General features: G+C 37.2%; 1 protein-coding gene across 7 annotated transcripts in view; it reads left to right on the plus strand.

Annotated features, from left to right (window-relative positions):
* NBEA (neurobeachin) overlaps positions 1-18,784 on the plus strand; it is a 507,728-nt gene that overhangs the window by 404,896 nt on the left and 84,048 nt on the right. For all 7 annotated transcript variants that reach the window (XM_075085055.1, XM_075085072.1, XM_075085081.1 and 4 more), the window contains 2 exons: positions 4,846-4,961; positions 15,671-15,783. In XM_075085055.1, coding sequence (XP_074941156.1) covers positions 4,846-4,961; positions 15,671-15,783 — 229 coding nt within the window. The remainder of the gene's footprint in view (positions 1-4,845; positions 4,962-15,670; positions 15,784-18,784) is intronic.

Genomic DNA, 18,784 nt, shown 5'->3' on the forward strand with positions numbered 1-18,784 from the left:
AAAGCCAGTGACTTAATGATGGGTGTAATGCCTGGGATGTGTCTTTCTCTTTCTTTAAGCAATTTCCTACAAACTAAAACTTCATATTGTCCGTGTTTTATCCCAGTGCAGAATGTGGAAATACTCTGAAGTGTCAAAGTATTCGTAGGATTGGAGAACTATTTCATTCCCAGCTGAACATCATTCCCTGTCATGAGCTCAAGAGTCTCATGATGCCTAAAGCTTGATCTCCTGAATGTGCTGAAGTTCCTAGGCAAACTGCCAAATTTCTCAAGTTTTCACTGAGATCAAGGGGAAATTGAGGCATTTCTTTGGAAGGTGCATCTCGTTGATATTTGCATTGCTCTTCCAAATACTCAAATTAAAGGAATTGCTGTCTCTAAATGGAAAGTAATAGTATTATTTTCTGAAATAAAAATGGCCACATGTTCTAGAACAAACAAAATGCAAATTTCTCAATCAGAATTTCATATCTACAGTGACATTTTTTACTTTTGAAATTCATATCCTTTGTACATTATTCAGTGAATAATTGTCTGAAAAAGTTTGTTGATATATAATTATTTAGAAAAGTTTCATCTTCAATATTATATGCAGTTATTTCCATACCTTTTTGATTAAAGTTCAATTTGAATCGAAAATAGGCTTGCTAGCCTTCAGAATAAATCTGGCATATGGTAGTGAAGTTGTTTTTCTTTCTTGTTTTTGCATAATCATGGTATGATTTATGCACAATAAAGACCCTGTAATCATGGGTTTTCTTTTTTTTTCTCTCTACATACCCTTATTGTCTTCAGTAGGATTGCAGTGGAGTAACCGAGGGAAAATCTGCTCTATAACTGCTCAGTAGCTAAGATTTTGTTGATGTTAGAATATAGGTTCCCTTCCTATGAATATGTTGGCTCTGGAATGCTAGTTTTTAAAATTATGTTTGTTTGTGTAACTAACATATGGAGAAATTATGCTGAATAACCAAAAGGAGCAGCTACACTGAGTAAAATGTTATCCTTTTTTTAGGATCAATTTTCCAGATAAAGCTGTACTTTAAAATATTTTAAGAAAAGCAGATCTTTCTGGTTGTTCTGCGTAAGTTCTTTGGTTTTATTTTTGTAAGTAATATTTCCTCTCTGATACTACTCTGATAAACATTTCATCTAAAGTTAATTACATTATCATAAAGAATTGCTTTCTCAGTGGAAACATTCTGAAGGAGTAAATTGCTTTTAATGCAGTGCATGGACTTTAAGTGCGTTTCTGTTTTCATGGAGAAATCCTGTGATTAACAAAGATGGAAGCAAATAGAAGGAAAAAGCACTATTTATGATCTTCTAATGGCACAAAAGATTAGAAGCAGGCAAAGTGGTATCTCTTCCCAAGACTGTTACAGACCTGCTGTTCTGAGCAAGCCTCCAGTTCGCCTCTTTGCTACCTTTCCCAACAGCCTGTCTAATGCTTTGATTGAACAAAGCGTTCAAGCCTGTGCTTAACGTTACAAAGGAGTAATTACGTCCTTAAAATCAGTCACATGTTGAAGAGTTTGGTCTGATTTGGTAATCAAATTCATCTGTCTTTGATAAATGCATTTTCACTGTTCCTGAAACATGTTGCATTGATTGTAGTTACCTTATGACCTTGCCATATGATACAACTGGGCAGGCAGTACTGTGCCTTTTATTTAACTTATTTCTACAGTTCCATATGATTCTACACCGGTAGAGTAATATCCGTATTTTTACAACACTATTAGCAGACCACTTTTTAGGGTTCTAACACCTCAGGTGTAATTTACTGATGCATTTTTACTGAGGGTAATATCACAGCTTAGAAAACAACTGTGAGCTGCCTGATGGTTTTGTAAGCATACAGATATTGAAGCATTGGTAAAAGATACAGCATCATACTTCACTACTAAACAAGTGCTAGCACCTTCCACTGAAATTCTGTGGGCTATTAATGCATTAGATAAAACAATGGCTCCAGTTATTAAAGCTAAGAAATATAAATAAATTTTTGCTGAAAGAAAACATATTTTGGCTGATACAGTAACTATATTCAATGTCATTCTGCATCAGTATCTTGGTGATGGATTTCCAGATTTCAGTATGGCTGGTTGCAGAGGTTGGATTTTGGGAAGGGAGAGGAGTAGGAAAACAAAGATTTGATGTCATCAAAGCATAATACCCATTTTAGAGCTTTGATTAAAAATTAATATTGATGAGTCTCTTGTCAGAAGCCAGTGATTTTCCCAAGCCTTTTTTTATTTTTTTATTTTGAACAGGAACAAACACAACACAAAGCAACACAAAACATCACACAGGTGCTACATTTTTGAGAACATATGTAAAGATTCTTTGTATGAGATTGGTTTGTAGCTAAGTAAATTAAAAGTGATTGTGAAAGAGGGTGGGTCATACTCCACATACAGCATATATAACATCCTTTCCCTCAACAAAATGCCATGAAGTGTTTTCTAAACATATTTAAAGCATATAAAACTTGAAAAATTGGATCATCCCCTTGTATATCAGAGGATCTTCTGCGGTTTCCATTTTGAGTAGGCATTTCACGGTTCTCTAGAAGCAAAGGAAGCACATTCATTTGTGCATCTTCATATTGGTGATGGCATATCGAAGGAGAGAAATGGTTTGATCAAAGTTGGGTGGATTTAGCAAAACACAAAACAGTGGGTCTTCCTTTGTTAACTGAAACAAGCAGGTGTGGAACCAATTTATTGTGCATAATTTTTTGTCTGCTGAAATAACTGAATCTTTCAAACACCTTAGATATAGCATGAATAAGGAGCTTTTTTACTACATTTTGATTTTCTGTAGAGTTTGCTCAGATCAGGCACTCAAATGCAAATTCCAGCACTTGACCGTTTACAGATTTTTGAGACTCTCTGAGAGATTGTGGGTAAAGTCTAAAAGAAGCTACTAAGCTGTACTGATGCATAAATGTTGTTTTGTCATGGGAGGAACAGAAAGTCTGTGACAGAAATGCTTTGTAAATTTAATGATCTCTTTAGTATTTTTATTTTCTGTATTTATTAATTTGTGTGTAGCATTAGTCAGTTTACTGGGAACAATATGTCTTTGAGAGTTCCACTGTAAAAGTAATTGTTATCCTATAAAATGCAATATAAAGTATGATTACTTTCAGATAATTCTTTAGATGAATTGTTCAGAAGAAGCATAACAGAAGCAACTTAATTTTTTTTTTTTGTAATGTCTCCTGTGTTCTAGTAAAGTGTATTTACCATTGGCTTCCTAGAGTCTACTGTCAAATAAGGCTAGCCAAGCTGACATGACCTTATGTACTGCTATTTTGGGTAAATACAGAGACTAAACAAAAAAAAAAAAAAAAGGAAGAAAGTGTACCTACACTTGCATGGTCATTTTTGTGTGCCCAATTGGTAAGTCTGACAGATGTTGATAATCTAGACATGTAATTGTGATAACTGTACACTCCAATTGCATACCAGTGCTCATCCTTTCTCCAGAAATAGGGTTTAGTGCATGTGTAGGAGTATGTACGTATATCTTTAGAAGTAGATGGTCCACATTTTTGTAATCACTACCCAATTTGACACCTTGTATATGACTTTATTTTAAGAAAATACTCAGCATTCAGAGTCTGGAAGTAGCACTTAGTGTGTTTAGTGTTCAGCTGAAAACTGAAGCATTGGATGTCCCTATTTACTCTTGACAAGCTATATAAATATGAGATACATTCTTTAAATTCTTGAATAGGCTACACGTTAGGGATCCTCTCTTTTTTTTGACAGGTATAAACATTTTCTTTATTTTGATCCATTTATAACATATAAGTTTCTTTAAAAGAAAGTATCTGAGGAGATTAATTTTTTCTCCTTCCAAAGATTTTTCCTTGTCTCTGTTTTCAGCAAGGACTGTATTCTCTAGAAATTAGTTGTGAGCAGTGAGGCTATTCCTGTTTGTTGCAGATTTGTCTCTTTAATGCATTAGTCTAGACTGAATCTAGTCCCCTATATTTTACTAATCAGGGACACTATACACTATGGGTAATTTAGAACTTGGTCTACAATATTTGGTTATTCTGATGTTGTCAAACTGAATTTAGAAGCGCTGAAGTTTTCTGTATTTCTCTTCCTTGGCACAGTAGTTTGGGTTCTTTTTCCCTTATCCAGACATGTAAGGTTTAGAAAATGTGTGGAAATTGAGTATCTTAGAAGCTTCTGCCCCTCTTCCAAATTTGAATGAAATGCAATTCAGAAGTTATCATGGAGAGACAGGCAGATGGACATGTGAGCAGATAACTGAATAAACCTTGTTTCTTTCAGAGACCAAGCTATAAATAGAAATCTTGAAGCTTACTGGGATATAGGAAAGGATCATAGGTAGCTGACCATGGATGAGATGCACAAATTGTGGAATAAATACCTTCAACCCATGTGCTGGAAATATATGGCAGTTTAATCTATCACTCACTCACCTTAATGAACTTATCTCAATGTATCCTTTTGAAACAGGGAAAGGTATTCCTCTTTTATTCCTGCTGGACAAGCCAGGCACCAGGAGGTCTGCAGTTTCTTTTACTTCCAGCCTTTTAAACAGATTCAGAATAAAATAAACCACAAAATATATTATTCTGAATTATTACAATGCTGTAGTACTGTACTGGCAAAATAAATACAGATCTTAATTGTAGTCATTTCTCGAATAAGGGTAATAGTGTCTTCTTGACTTCATTAAATGAAATAAAAAAGCCTCTGAGAGAATCTGAAATTAATCACACTAATAACATTACCCTACATCTTAACATTTAATGAGGCTCCTAAAAAAATCATTCTTTAAATGTATTTCCTAGGAGAATCTCTCTGGCCACTCCCCGACAGCTTTATAAATCCTCCAACATGACTCAGCGCTGGCAGAGACGGGAGATATCTAACTTTGAATACTTGATGTTCCTCAACACTATAGCAGGTAAGGCTTCTGACTCTTTAATCCTTCATAATATTTTTATGTTTGTCAAAGTCTTAAGCACTGTGACTTGATAGAATACATTTATCCCTCTAGAATTCAGCTGCAGCTTTATGATAGATTCTGAAACACACACACTAAATTTTATCAGAAAATGCACAACCTATCACTGAGACTTTAGATTCATGTATTGTTGTGGAGGCTGTTCCTTGCTCCCCTTCTGCCATTTCCTCTGCTGACAGCTTTGTCTGAAGCTTTATTAGAGTCAACAAACCATTGCCACAGAGTGTCTGGAAATAATAATGGGAAAATGTAATTTCGCTACTTCATCATTCTCAGCAACAGCAACTAGACAGCAGAATAACAACAGTATTCTGCCTAGCACAGATGTCACCTGGATTGCAGTATGATTAGATTACAGCATCTATTCTCGTTTAGTTCTTTGAGCTGAAATATAATATCAGATTAGGTATTTAAAATGAGAAATAACTGCCATAGACATCCATTCATTACTGGTAAAAGAAGAGCTTTTCTGGCAATTCATAGAATCACAGAATCGTTTGGGTTAGAAGGGGCCTTAAAGATCATCTAATTCCAAGCCCCCTGCCATGGTCAGAGACACCTTCCACTAGACCGGGTTGCTCAAAGCCCCATCCAACCTGGCCTTGAACACTTCCAGGGATGGGTCATCCACAGTTTCTCTGGGCAACTTGTTCCAATGTTTCACCACCCTCATTGTAAAGAATTTCTTCTTTATATCTAATCTGAATCTACCCTCTATTAGTTTAAAAACATTACCCCTTGTCCTATCACTACATGCCCTTGTAAAAAGTCCCTCTTCAGCTTTCTTGTAGGCCCCCTTCAGGTACTGGAAGACCAAAATAAGGTCTCCCTGCAGCCTTCTCTTCTCCAGGCTGAACAACCCCAACTCTCTTCAGGCTGTCTTCACAGGAGAGGTGCTCCAGCCCTCTCATCATCTTTGTGGCCCTCCTCTGGACTCGCTCCAACAGGTCCACATCCTTCTTATGTTGGGGGCCCCAGAGCTGGATGAAGTTCTCCAGGTGGGGACTCACAAGAGTGGAGTAGAGGGGGAGGAGAATCACCTCCCTCAACCTGCTGGCCACACTTCTTTTGATGCAGCCCAGAATACAGTTGGCTTTCTGGGCTGCAAGCGCACACTGATGGGTCATGTTGAACTTCTCATCAACCAACAACCCCAAATTCTTCTCCTCAGGGCTGCTCTGAACCTGTTCTCTGTCCAGCCTGTATTTGTGCTTGGGATTGTCCTGACCCAGGTGCAGGACCTTGCACTTGGCCTTGTTGAACTTCATGAGGTTTGCACAGGTCCACCTCTCAAGATCCCTCTGGATGGCATCCCTTCCCTCCAGCATATCGACTGCACCATTCAGGTTGGTGTCGTCGTCAGACTTGCTGAGGGTGCACTCAATCCCACTGTCTATGTTGCCAACAAAGATGTTAAACAGCACCAGTCCCAATAGCGACCCCTGACAAATGCCACTTGTCACTGGTCTCCACTTGGACATTGAGCCATTGGCCACACCCTTTGAATGTGACCGTCCAGCCAATTCCTTATCCACCAAGTGGTCCATCTGTCAAATCCATGTCTCCCAATTTAGAGACAAGGATGTTGTGCAGGGCAGTGTCAAATGCTTTGCAAAAGTTGAGGTAGATGATCTCAGTTGCTCGTTAATTAAACATTCATGATGGCATTACTCCTTTCACCTTTCCCTTTTCTATATGTTAACTCCTGTGGTAATTTTAAATGTAAAAAGCAGCAGTTTTCTACACCATATACAAACATTTCCAGGAGGTTGTCTTCTATTACAATTCCTGCCTGTAGCACATATGCTGCTTATGAACCTCCCTGCGGAGAGCCTTCTTCAGACATTTCACTCCAGTAAGCTTTGATTTGAAACCCAAATTAAATTCCAGCAGGGCATCACTTTGTACTGCAGTGTTACAACTCTCATCATTACTTGGTCCTGACTTTTATGCCCGAGGTTAACCTTAGGCCAGACATAAGACAAATATAAGTGTGGAACCCAAAGGTAGCACCTGTTACACTGAGGACAATCACTGCATTCTTCCCAGTAGGGCAGTGGCAGAATGCAAGAGCTGTCAAACTGTTTGCTTTGAACCTTTAGGCTTTTGCCTCTGTGCTTGTATGGTAGTCATCTTCCATGCATCCAGTCTTAAAGACATTGATAAATGCATCATCAAGTTATCCCAGTGTGATACAGAAGTACTACCACTGAACAGTTGGAAATCTGAGGGCATCTTGTGCACTGCACCTTGTGCAGTGGAGCACAAAGCAGAGTCCCTGAAGCTATCGGGGACCTGGGCTGGCAAGTCCATATGGTGCAGTCCAATGCGGGCTCACCAGCTTGGTCCCAAGTGTTATAGCCTCAGTCCTGCAGATCTGTACTGAAGAAAGGAGCCCTGCTGAGTATTATCTCTGGCACAGTGCCACAAGAATGCCGCTATCCTACTTCTGGACACTGGCCTGCCTCCAGCCACTCCACATCTCTCACACATCCACTGCCCTTCTGGTGATGAGAAAGTACAGGCAGAGCCTCCCAGGATCCCTGACCACCTCACATGAACTTGGAGAGCTGGGAAGTTAGCCTAAGTCCCCTTAGTCCTTGTCCAATACATTATTGACAGAACTGTCCTTCACTTGTAATTTCCTTTTTATGTATTCATTCCTTCTATAAGCAGTGTGTCTAAACTCTTTAAATGAGAGTAGACAAGAGCTGAGCCAATTTTTGATAAATTACTTTTCATTTTTAATCAGTTCAAAACTTCAAGGTAATTTATTTTTAGGTACATCACCAAAGCATCCAAACCTGGAAGACATCATTATATCTGAAGTCAATTAGGAATTGCAGTGACACTTACACTAATGTATCCATTACTAAACAAGTTTCAGCCTGAAGGGATTCCTTCAGAGTATCTCAGGGGTCTCATGAAAAATGGTTTTTGACCTGTTGTTTGATACTAGTACTGCTAGGTAAACTTTATAGCCAAACACCTGGGTGGTCACAGGAGGTAAGTTTCTCTTAATGTCATGTAGAGTCATTCACCTACCTTACAAGAGGATGGCCTGACATTTGCATTCCAATACCACCTGCTATGCCCGAGGTTTGGAGGATTACTGACTCTTTTTTTTTTTTTTTTTTTTTTTTTTTTTTATCATCTATGAGCTTGTATTGTATTTGGAAAAGCTTACAGCAGCTTGGTCACTACCTTATTAACGTCTTTCTGCGACTCAAAGCACTGAATTTCTGGCAGATTTTTTGTATCAGTCTCTTACTGGTAAATCTCATTTGTTCATGTAATCTCATTGTTGCTGATTTTATCAGCTCACTTGCTCATTTTCACAGTGTTACCTGCCATCTTATGAAGTCTTTCAGCAGTGCATGATCAAATCCAAATTCAAACTTCAATTTAGGTAAAGACCATATTCCCTGAAAGAAAGGGTGGTAAATTTGAGTCTCTAGAAGAAATCCAGCCTAACTCTTTGTCTCCACCTTGTACTGACTGAGTTATTTTGTAAAGTCATTCTTTTTAATGATGCTTTGAGGTCACATGGATCAACAAATATATGTTTTCTGAATGAGAGCCAATATGGTGATTTTTAAAAGTTTGGAAGTGACCAGTATTGGTTAAATAAAAATTAATACCCATGCATACTCTTCTGCTAAGATGTGAGCAAGGTGTTGTGTTACATTTGAAGACCTTTTCATTACCACAAAGAATATCCCTTACTCCGATTTTTATCTCAAACCCATCAGCATTGCTTGGCTTTTGCTAATGGGTCCTTACCAATCTATATATTTTCTGTTATGTTTTCATTTTCCAAGAAGGGTAACAGTCATCATGTTAGGTTGGGAAGAAAGTATCACTGTACAATCTCATAAAAGATCTTGGAGGGGTGGCTAAAAACAGCTGAGATTTTTGGGTGCTTTCCCAATCATCAAGAATGCTGTCACATCTGATAGCGTTCCAGAAGGATTAGTGAAATAAAGGGTCCTGCTGACATCAGCTGTGACTATTCCATGTTAGAATGGCCTTCAGTGGAAAGAGCTTGTAAGAAGGCATGGTTGCTTTGCTGTACTATGTGCTTTATATTTCTGCTTCTTATTTCTGAAGATTTTGGACATCCATAGTCTCTATGAACATAGATAATAGATTTCAGTTGCTAATGTCACTATAACAGCTGCACTCACTGATACACACTCACAGAAACTAGTGATTTTTTTTCTAAATTAGAATAAAATTTACCCTTGATTGCTGAACTTCCTGCCAATGACACATACACATAAAACCATTTCTGAAAACGACATACAAGAATTAAAACTTACTGAAACCAAACAGGCAATTCTGCACATGGCGATAAACTTTTAATTCCAGTTTGAAACAAATCCTAAGATTTTCCCAATTTTTGACAGAAGCAAGCATCCCCCAAAATTATTTTCTGGAAGATCAACCTGGTTTTGTATTTCTAATGAAGTTTGCACTTCGGCTAGGGAGCTGAATTCCAAAAACTCATGAAGAATTTGGCGGTATTGCAAAGAATCTCATCATAAAGTTCCTGGCAAGCCAGAAACCCACCCACAATGGAGCGCACGTGAGCTCCAAGTCCAATGGCAGTGGAGAAAGCTTCAAAACATAAATATATGTTAGAAAGCCTAGGAGTTCACACATCCCCCAGCTATTTCCTGGCTCTACCATTGCATGGCAGTGTACTTTCAGGGCCTGAGATCTGGGAAACTGTGGGGTTGATCCTGAATGGCAGCATTGCTTCTACAGCTGTCTATATTTCTGTAAATCTTCTGTTGAAAGGCATTCCTCTAAAATATTTCCTTTACAACTAATAGCTGTTTTCTGAGGAACAACTAAAAAAATTAATATCTCTACCAGAAATACAGAACTGGAAGCAAAGTACCTCTACTGTTGCCCTTGCTTTGATAACACCAAACTGATAACTGTCCAGATACATACTTAAATAGAAGCAAACTCTTATATGTGCTGTAGACAGGATCCTCAGCAGTCACAAGAAAATACAGGATTTTCAGTTCTGTACACAAAGATAGAGTATTGAATATATTCATGACCTCCTTTGCTAAGTGAAGACAAGGCATGTATTTTCTTTTCTCTCTTCTTTGGAAATCCAATTTCCAAATACATTTTTAATTATTCTCTTTTGTAATGCGATCCCATAAGAAATATTCCATTAAAAGATACAACGTCTTTGCCAGTAATTGTTCGTGTAGGCAGCAATGGCCTAGTTTTAGACTATAACTGTTTAAGCAGCATCTTCTTTTCTAACAATATAATTGTTTTTAGCCATTGAGAAATATGAGCATCAAATTTTTTTTATTCATCTTGCCATTTAGCTCCTACTGGTTTCTTCATCATAATATCTGAGCCATAGTTTAGTCACTTAAGAAACATGGAGGTTTGGGACTTAAGAAATGTGGATTATCTGCTCGTAAGTGATACATAGGTCCCTTCATTGTTTTTAGCTCTCTTCCAGAGGTCCACTAACAAAGTGGTTTAGTACACTTTTTGCCAATTCTTTGTAGCTTCCTTTCTTCTTACAATGGTGCTTAATTAGCATCTAGCCCTTTACAAAACAGTAAGAAATCACTCCTGTTTTCTTGTGATCCTTTTCTGAAATTATTCAAGAAACACCAGCCTTGGAAGAGAGACGTTTAGAAGTGAGGCTTCTGACACCAAATAATTTCTTTCATTTGTGACATGCAGCTTGATCCTTTCTCACAAGAAGTCCTTTGCCTGCTTGTTAATACTGTTAATTACACAGACTGGTTGCTTTCTGTAGAACAGAACCACTCAAATAAATATACAAATCTCTCCTTAAATCTCTCCCTGTTTTGCCAATATGTCTGTCCTGACAAGCACGGCCCGTGGCTATTCTGTAAGTTCTTAATCAATATTTGAAATACTGAAGTGTCCCCTTGGAAAAAAATCCATCTTTCTATGACTCGGGTTTTTTTAATCTTTATATCACCCTGTTGCCACCTCTGAAACATTGCCTGGTTTCATTTTAGTTTAACTGTTTCTGTTGTGATCTGTACTCATGACTTAATAACTGTCTACTTCAGCTATCATCGTCCTCTCTTTCTAGATCATTTCCTATCCAAGGATATATGACTACCATCACTTGCGCTGGCCTGAAGACTCATAGCAATCTCAATTCAAACTCACCCTCCATTTTCAAAATTCTCTAAAGTCTTGTTTCAACCTGTTTCTCTGTCCCTCTAGCCAACTATTTTCTCACTTCTCTATTCTGTTTCCAAGGTCTTCACCTCTTTCTTGCCCTCTTTTCTGACTCGAGCATATTTCATCATGTTTACAGCTCTGGGTTTTTCTCCCAAAGGTAAACACTGCACTCTGCTACTTATCAATCAGTCTCAGTGTTATACTCTCTGTGCCCCTGGTTTTTGTCCGGGTTGTGTAGACATAAGCCTTCCTGGCTACCTTCCCCCTCCTCCTACCTATTCCCTTCTCAGGGATCCTTTAGCTTTGAAGGCTTGGAAGCAGCTATGATTATACTAATTGTCCTTTCTTCAGGTGCATAGGAAAAGGCCATATTGCATGTGATCAGCATGTATGTGAACTGAACCATCTGGGTGATATAGGGAACAAGTAATTTTTACTATTCTCAGTTACAAGACTATTGAAAAAAGTACTTAAAAGTAATCCTACCACAGCAAAAAGAATCAAGAGGAGTGGGACCAAGAAGTCATTTTGTAATATGGTTGCAGTGCCCACTATTTTAGTTAGAAGTCTAATTTTCAAATCTATTTCTCAGTATTTAACTGTTTTCTGCTGGGTTTTTTTTCTTTTCAGATTGCAGTATATTAAATGTGTGTTTGCATTTGAATTTATTGGAATTTTAATTCTTTTAAATCCTACCTGCCACAGCTTTTAAAAGAAGTGGAGAATAATTATATCCATAATTTTTGTAAGTCATTTCTTATAGTGGAAAGGGATTATTTTTAAAGGTTTTTGGAAAAAAAATGACATCTTCAGTCAGGTAATAAATTCAGATGAACTTCTTTCCCCTCCCTTTCTTTTTTTTCCTCCTGTTTAGCATTTTCCACTTTTTTACTCTGTGATGTACAAGCCCTTACTGGTTAATTATGTATATATTTAGCTACTGCATGTGTTGAGCTTATTATTGTCATCTAATTAGATGTAACTCGAACTACTTGCTTCTAGAAAAATCATTAAAAATTCTTTCCTAATGACCTAGAGATGACAAAATGTCTGTAAAGTGTGAAGAAGCAGACAAGCACAGGAACATCGCTCTTAAAGAGTGTTAATCCAGATGCTGCAATCATCTAATTAAACAATATTTTGCTGTCATTAACATTTTCACCAAGGAATTGCAGTTATAATTTCTTTGTCAGCTGTCTCTAGCTCACTTTACCTTCAAAACTAAAGTGCCATATAAAAACATTAAATTGGATGGTTTAATTAAAAAGTTTTTTTAATGAAGAAACATATCCAGTATTTCTGAGATCTCATTTACTATGCCTCAGTTTTATTGTTCAAGTAGATTAGTGTCATAGGCTTGCAATATTTAATATTCAGCCTTTAATATTAATCTCTGTAAGCCTACTTGGGGGAAAATCTGAAGCTTCTGAAAAGGTGTAGGGACTACCAATATCAGTACAAGTTTATGGTTTATATTTATTTAGCTAAGGGAAGAACGAAATAATTCTTGCTGGAAGCACCAGGCGATTGGATGGCTAAATATATTAATCTGCTGACTTTACTCTGAAAATAATCATTGTGAAGCCAGAACTGATCAGGAAAGCATTCCTAATGAAGTTAAACCACTAATATTTATGCATGTTTAGAATTAGGGATTTGTAATCCCATTATAGGCCTAGATCGCTGTCCTCCACTCAGATAAGCATAGATGTGTGGTCTTATCTCATCGTGTAGGTTTGGTCTCCTTTCACAATTTAAATCATGGTTCATTTCTGAAGTAATTTTTATTTGTTGATATTAAAAATAAAATTATTGAATACAGGAAAACAAATCGCTAACTTTTTTCATAAATGAATTAATAGCTATTCTTAATAATCAATCTCTTAATAAATAAAATACATTTTGTAAATATCTAAGTAGACAAGTAAATATTTTGTTTATTTTTTCACAGGACTGTGGTTATATTTATCAAATACATAATCACTAAGGCTCCATTGTTTGTAACTTATCCTATCTAAGCGGAGAGATAAGCTGCTTCAAATCATTTCTCATTGTGGGGTAAAAAATGCACACAAGAGTTACTGCAGAGTCCTGACATGGAGCAAATTCCACATGAGAATTTGTTCATGTGACTATACTATATGTAACCTACCAAAACCACAAAGCAAAGGAGAACTCACGCACAGCAGCTAAGCTCAGGATTACATTTTTCTTGCTCCATTCACATATTTTTGATTTTCCCGTGTAGAATAGGAACAAAATGTCAAAATCTTGTTGACTGAATATTGAAATTGAAATGAAATTAATATCAAAATTAAATGCAATTTCAATATGGAAAATCTAATTTTGAAATAAAATGTCATTTTGGATGACCCTAAATTTCCTTTCAAAATTTTGTGAAAGGGTGTTCTTACCTTTCCAAATGTTTCTATAATGTGTTTTCAATTGAAGGTCTTTATTACTGTGAACTCTTTTCCATAAAACTTTTGATTCTGAGGAATCATCCCTTTTGCTTATGCTTTAGAATAGACTACAGTCACCTAGGTCATTCTCTTCCTGAATCTCAAAATTCTTTTAGTCTGCTGTCCACATAAGCACAAATGTCTTTTGTGGATGCTTTTGCACACTCTTCTGTTAAATTAATTGAGGATTCTGATGGTGAGAAAAACATTTATTGTGTAAATGAATGGTTTTATAAAGGCCGTATTTTATAGAACCTTAAATTTTACGGTCTCAAGAAACATTAAAAATCATATATAGTTAATCCCTTGCTGAAGAGGAGAATAATACTCTGACTTGACAAATGTGGAAAATGAGGCAGAATTGCCTTACAAGACATACAGAACCCCACCCCACTGCCCCCCCCCCCGTTCCCCCCCAAAAAGGTAAAACAATTAATATTCTGCCAGAGAGTACCTTTCCTTTTCCTCCCTCACACAGATAAATTTTGGTGTATTTCTTGATTTAATTGTTTCATAAATTCTCATTCTGTCCAAGAAGGTTTTTGCATTAATTCGTCATTGATATTAAAGAAGAATTATTTTTTTTCTATCTGTCTTTATTTATGTGTGGCACACAGCGCTGGTATTGCTTTTTTAACGAAGTCGTATTTGTACCTAAGTTATTTTTTTACGTTCTTTTGAGCATGTATGTGTTCAAAATGTAAAAATGAGGACACACAGTTGTTAACAACATGCACTTTTCCTGGTTTTAGTGAAATGATGTCCAAGATAGAAACATGCTTCTTGTTCATCCACTTCTATTGAAAAAACAAGGTGTTCATAAAGCAGTGAAAGTTTCACATTTCATTAAAGCAAAGCTGATTTTTGTGGAGAATTGCAAATGCTACTCAGAACAAGGAAGCCTGTGTTTTCCTGTGCTGGGCTTTGTACCCCAGGAATCTGTCCAGAATCTGGAAGGAAGCAGTTAGTGAGACAGGGCTGTAAATCTGCTGCAGGACTGGGAATTGTTAACCTGGGTTATTTCAGTCTGCTAATTATATTATATAAATACACACACACATATATTTATGACCTGATTTTGTATTTTAAGACTCGTTGCATATTGTGTGGTTCTCAGTAAATCAATATGGTGGATGGTTCTTTACTGAGCAACTTCATTTGTCTTATCACTGAAATATTAGATACTACTAAATACCAGCTGACACAGAAATAACAGCCTTTCCCAAACACACTTTTCCTGGCGATGAATTCGTAATTTTCAGTTCACTTTAGTTGCAGTTTGTTCTTTTGAAACTGTATCTAAAGGTGTGTTTTGCATGTTTGAGCTGCTGGGATGGTAGCGATGTTTCTTTTATTATGTTTGGAGCCAGTGGCCTGGAGCAGTCAGCTCTGTCTTTTAGGAAGAAAAGAATGTTTTTTAATTTCCAAAGTAGTTACGAAATAGTGTTAAAGCAAACATGAATTCCTCCACTTTGATTGCACTGTTGCAGTGAAATTTCACCACTTCTTCAGTGAAGAAGAGCCATGGGGAATAATGGATGAATATGGTCTATCTAGGATGGACATAGATTTGCAAACCTCAAATTTAGCCCCATGCTGTTGGACTCTCATTAATCTTTGCCAGCTAATGATACTGCATACAGTTGCTGGGAAAACAATAGTCTAGTGGTTTTAAATTTCAACATTCATTATATGAAAATAGCTGCATGGAAATAAAAAAGAAAGCTTTATTGGCATGAAGTGTGTTTTAGTTTATTTTGAAAGATACCGTGCTCTTTATATTATACTGATTTCTGCATTGACTTCTGATTCAAGATCTGATTGCATCTAAATGGCTACTTTTGTCTGGAAGATTTATAGCTGATTCTGTCAAGTGGTGGGAACTGGGAACATGTGATGCAACAACAGTAACTGCTAGATTGTTTTTCAGCTGGAGAAGTGGACACTATTTCCTAATTCTTAAAACACTTTCTTTCTTAATAGGACGAACGTACAATGATCTGAACCAATACCCTGTATTTCCATGGGTTTTAACAAACTATGAATCTGAAGAGTTAGACCTGACCCTTCCAGGCAACTTCAGGGATCTTTCAAAGGTATGCTTCAATTCTGTTAAAGACAGTCAGCCAGCCCTTTTAGGAAGAGATTTTATTTTATATTTATAGTCTGGTTAAGTTAGGGCTTTATCTTAAAGTCAGAAAAGTCTGAAATAGACTTTTCTATTTTAGAATAATTTTATACTGAATCTCTACACTCTGCTACTTCCATGTCCCTGACTGATCTGGTTCTAAACCTGCAACTCCTCCTTCTGACTTATGGATCATGAGTGCATCAGACCACTTGAACTCACTAATTATCTCCCTTAGTTTATGAAAGCTGATCCTTTGGAAATAAAAATCTTGGACTAATTTTTCACTTTGTTTTGCAGTGACTAGATGAGTAGTATAATAGCAGCACCTCCTTTGGTTTAACAATTATTCAGTAAACAAATATTTTGTATTTTAGACCCTGGAGTATCTGATCCCTATCATTATTTGAGGTTTTTGTCCTCCAACTGGACTTGGGCAGTTAGTGCTTTATAATAACACAGTTCCTAGTATTTGCTGCTCTAATAGCACCAGGCTGCCATCTATACCCAGCTCTGGTACTCCAGTTGTGTCAACAGACTGGAGAGAAGGTTGAGCGTAGCAGAAGCATGTGGAAGGGCTCTACTTTTGGCCAGCTGGAATAAAGACAAAAAACAGGGTCTGAAACTGAGTTGTGGAAAGTATCTTTACTGGTTACTATCAACTAAGAAATTGTATGTACTTTCTTACCAGTGAAGGTGGGTAGACTTGCAACATCCCCAGTGTGAGGTTTCTGTTGTCCAGGAATGACATTTTCTTGTATCCTTGCCATAGTTTCTCAGCCTCAGGGAGAAGTTGCTGGTAGAAGTTGAGTGAGGTTCAAAACCACAGGAGGCTGTCACTTGCTGGAAAGAGTTGAAGGAATGAGGCTAGAGAGGAGAAAATGAAGCCCAAGGCCTGTTCTGCAGCCCTGTGCTGCAGCCCCTGCTTTACCTTCTGCTGCTGGTCAGGGATGAGAGTTTCTGGGGCTTCTGCCTTTAAGTCTGCTTTTCTTTCCTCCTCTTCCTGCAAGCACACACCCTGGGCAGCAACAGAGAGATCCCTGGGTATCTGAGTCTCACATCCCTGTTGAAAGAGTGTGCTTGCAGTACTTCCAGGTGTATTTTAAACGTTTATGGAAGCCTGCTTTTGTGAGACTTCCAGAATAATTTGAGTAGGGCTTGATTGCATAATAACGGATAGAGACACCTAAGTTTTCTCTCCCTTTTTTTCTTAGATAAATAAATAGTAAAAAAAACCAGCAATTAAACTACATTCACAGTATGCTTCAGATGTAAACAAATAGGTTAAGACTCTACTTATGTTATGTAAAACTTCTGACCCTTCACAATATTGTAGGTACATTTCACAAATGTGTTTTTCAGTTCTATAACACCATTGTAATCTGTGCCAGGAACAGTGAAAGAAAATCCACAGTCTTGATTTAAATAAAGACCAGGGACCATCTTGCACTGCCCTGTTCCCTAACGTGTATAAAAATATTTCTGTTTTAGAATTGTTTATAGTGATAAACCTTTCATTAAGATGCTTACACTTCTCAAAATCTCTCAAACTCACTTCTTTCTGATATTGATAGCACTGCGGGTGGTGAAGTGCAACAAGATTAGACAGTGTCTCATGAGTCCTTCGTTAGGTACTTAGTTTTGGTTGAATCCAAATTTTTATGGCAGCCTGTTAAAGTATGTAATTGCTACAGGAAGTAGTGTGATAGTTGAATAGATAGGTTTTCCTCATGAGTTAGTAAAGACTCATTATGGAATTAGTGCTTATATAGCTTATTAAATATCACTGCACGCCTAGTAGGGCTCTCCCTTGAAAGGAAATGTAAAATCAGGTCCCTGGTTATTTATGTTTCTTCAAGAATCTGTGCAATGTGTACAGCAGTATTTTGCCTGAGGACATTTTCTTACCCAATTTTATAACTGCATTCTCTTACTAAAAAGCTACCAACAGTTCCTCTGGAAAAGCTGGGTTTTCCCCACTAAATAAACCACCTACACAGAACTTGTTAAGGAGAATGGTCTTTCCTTTCTGGCAAGATCTGGGCTGCATTTATCCCATGGATACGTGAGAACACACATGTGCAATCTGTAAAGAGTTGTGGGATCGCTCAGGATAAAAGGGGTGTAATTGTTAAATTTTCCCAGTGTTTATTATAATAACATCTGATAGGTTTCATTTCACAATGATTTTAAAAGGAAAAATAGATTAATGACTTTTCGTAAAAGGCAGTGACCAGTTAATATGAAATGCCTTACTTTGTGCACTTTGGCTGTTATGCATTACTTGCATCCTGTTTCAATTTGTGCATTATCAGTAAAAATCATCAAAATCAGAACATATCTGAAGTATGTCCTTGGCAATTCTGTTTTCATTTTCTATATTGTCCTGTATCTGAAAGTAAGACCCTTCTTTCCTTGTTAGGGAGGTGAATCCTGAGGAGCCTAGTGCTTAAAAGCAGGAGCTAGTGATTTATTGCTCACATTATTGAACCAGGGTGTGCCATCAAGCCTCAGCCAGACCTCTGGGGCAGGCACACACAGTGTCCCTTCCATGAGGAGACACTTCCCTCTGTCAGATTTTAACCTGCAATGGAGAAATGCTCCTGCAGATTTGATGGCAAATCAGAACCTCCAGCTAAGCTGTTGATGAATAAAATCTCCTTTGTCAGTTCCTGACCTTCTGTCTTCCTGCAAGTTTGCCCTTCTTAGGTTTCACAAAGCTTCTGTCCTTAATATTTAGTAATTAATATCCCTCAAACAATCCTTTGAAATTATTTAGAATTCTAACTCTATGACTTAGTGGTAAAAGCCCATGAAAGCAATGAAATTAAAAGAGAAACCACCTACCATGCTTTGTTTTGTTGGTTTAAAATAGTTTTGGTAGTTAAATATAGAAGCTAAATCTAACTCCTTTTAAAATAATTAATCTATGTATTACCGCACAAAGCTCTTACAAAGCTCCAGTGTCA

Source organism: Phalacrocorax aristotelis, chromosome 1 (assembly GCF_949628215.1).
Source record: "Phalacrocorax aristotelis chromosome 1, bGulAri2.1, whole genome shotgun sequence".
Lineage (NCBI taxonomy): Eukaryota > Metazoa > Chordata > Aves > Suliformes > Phalacrocoracidae > Phalacrocorax > Phalacrocorax aristotelis.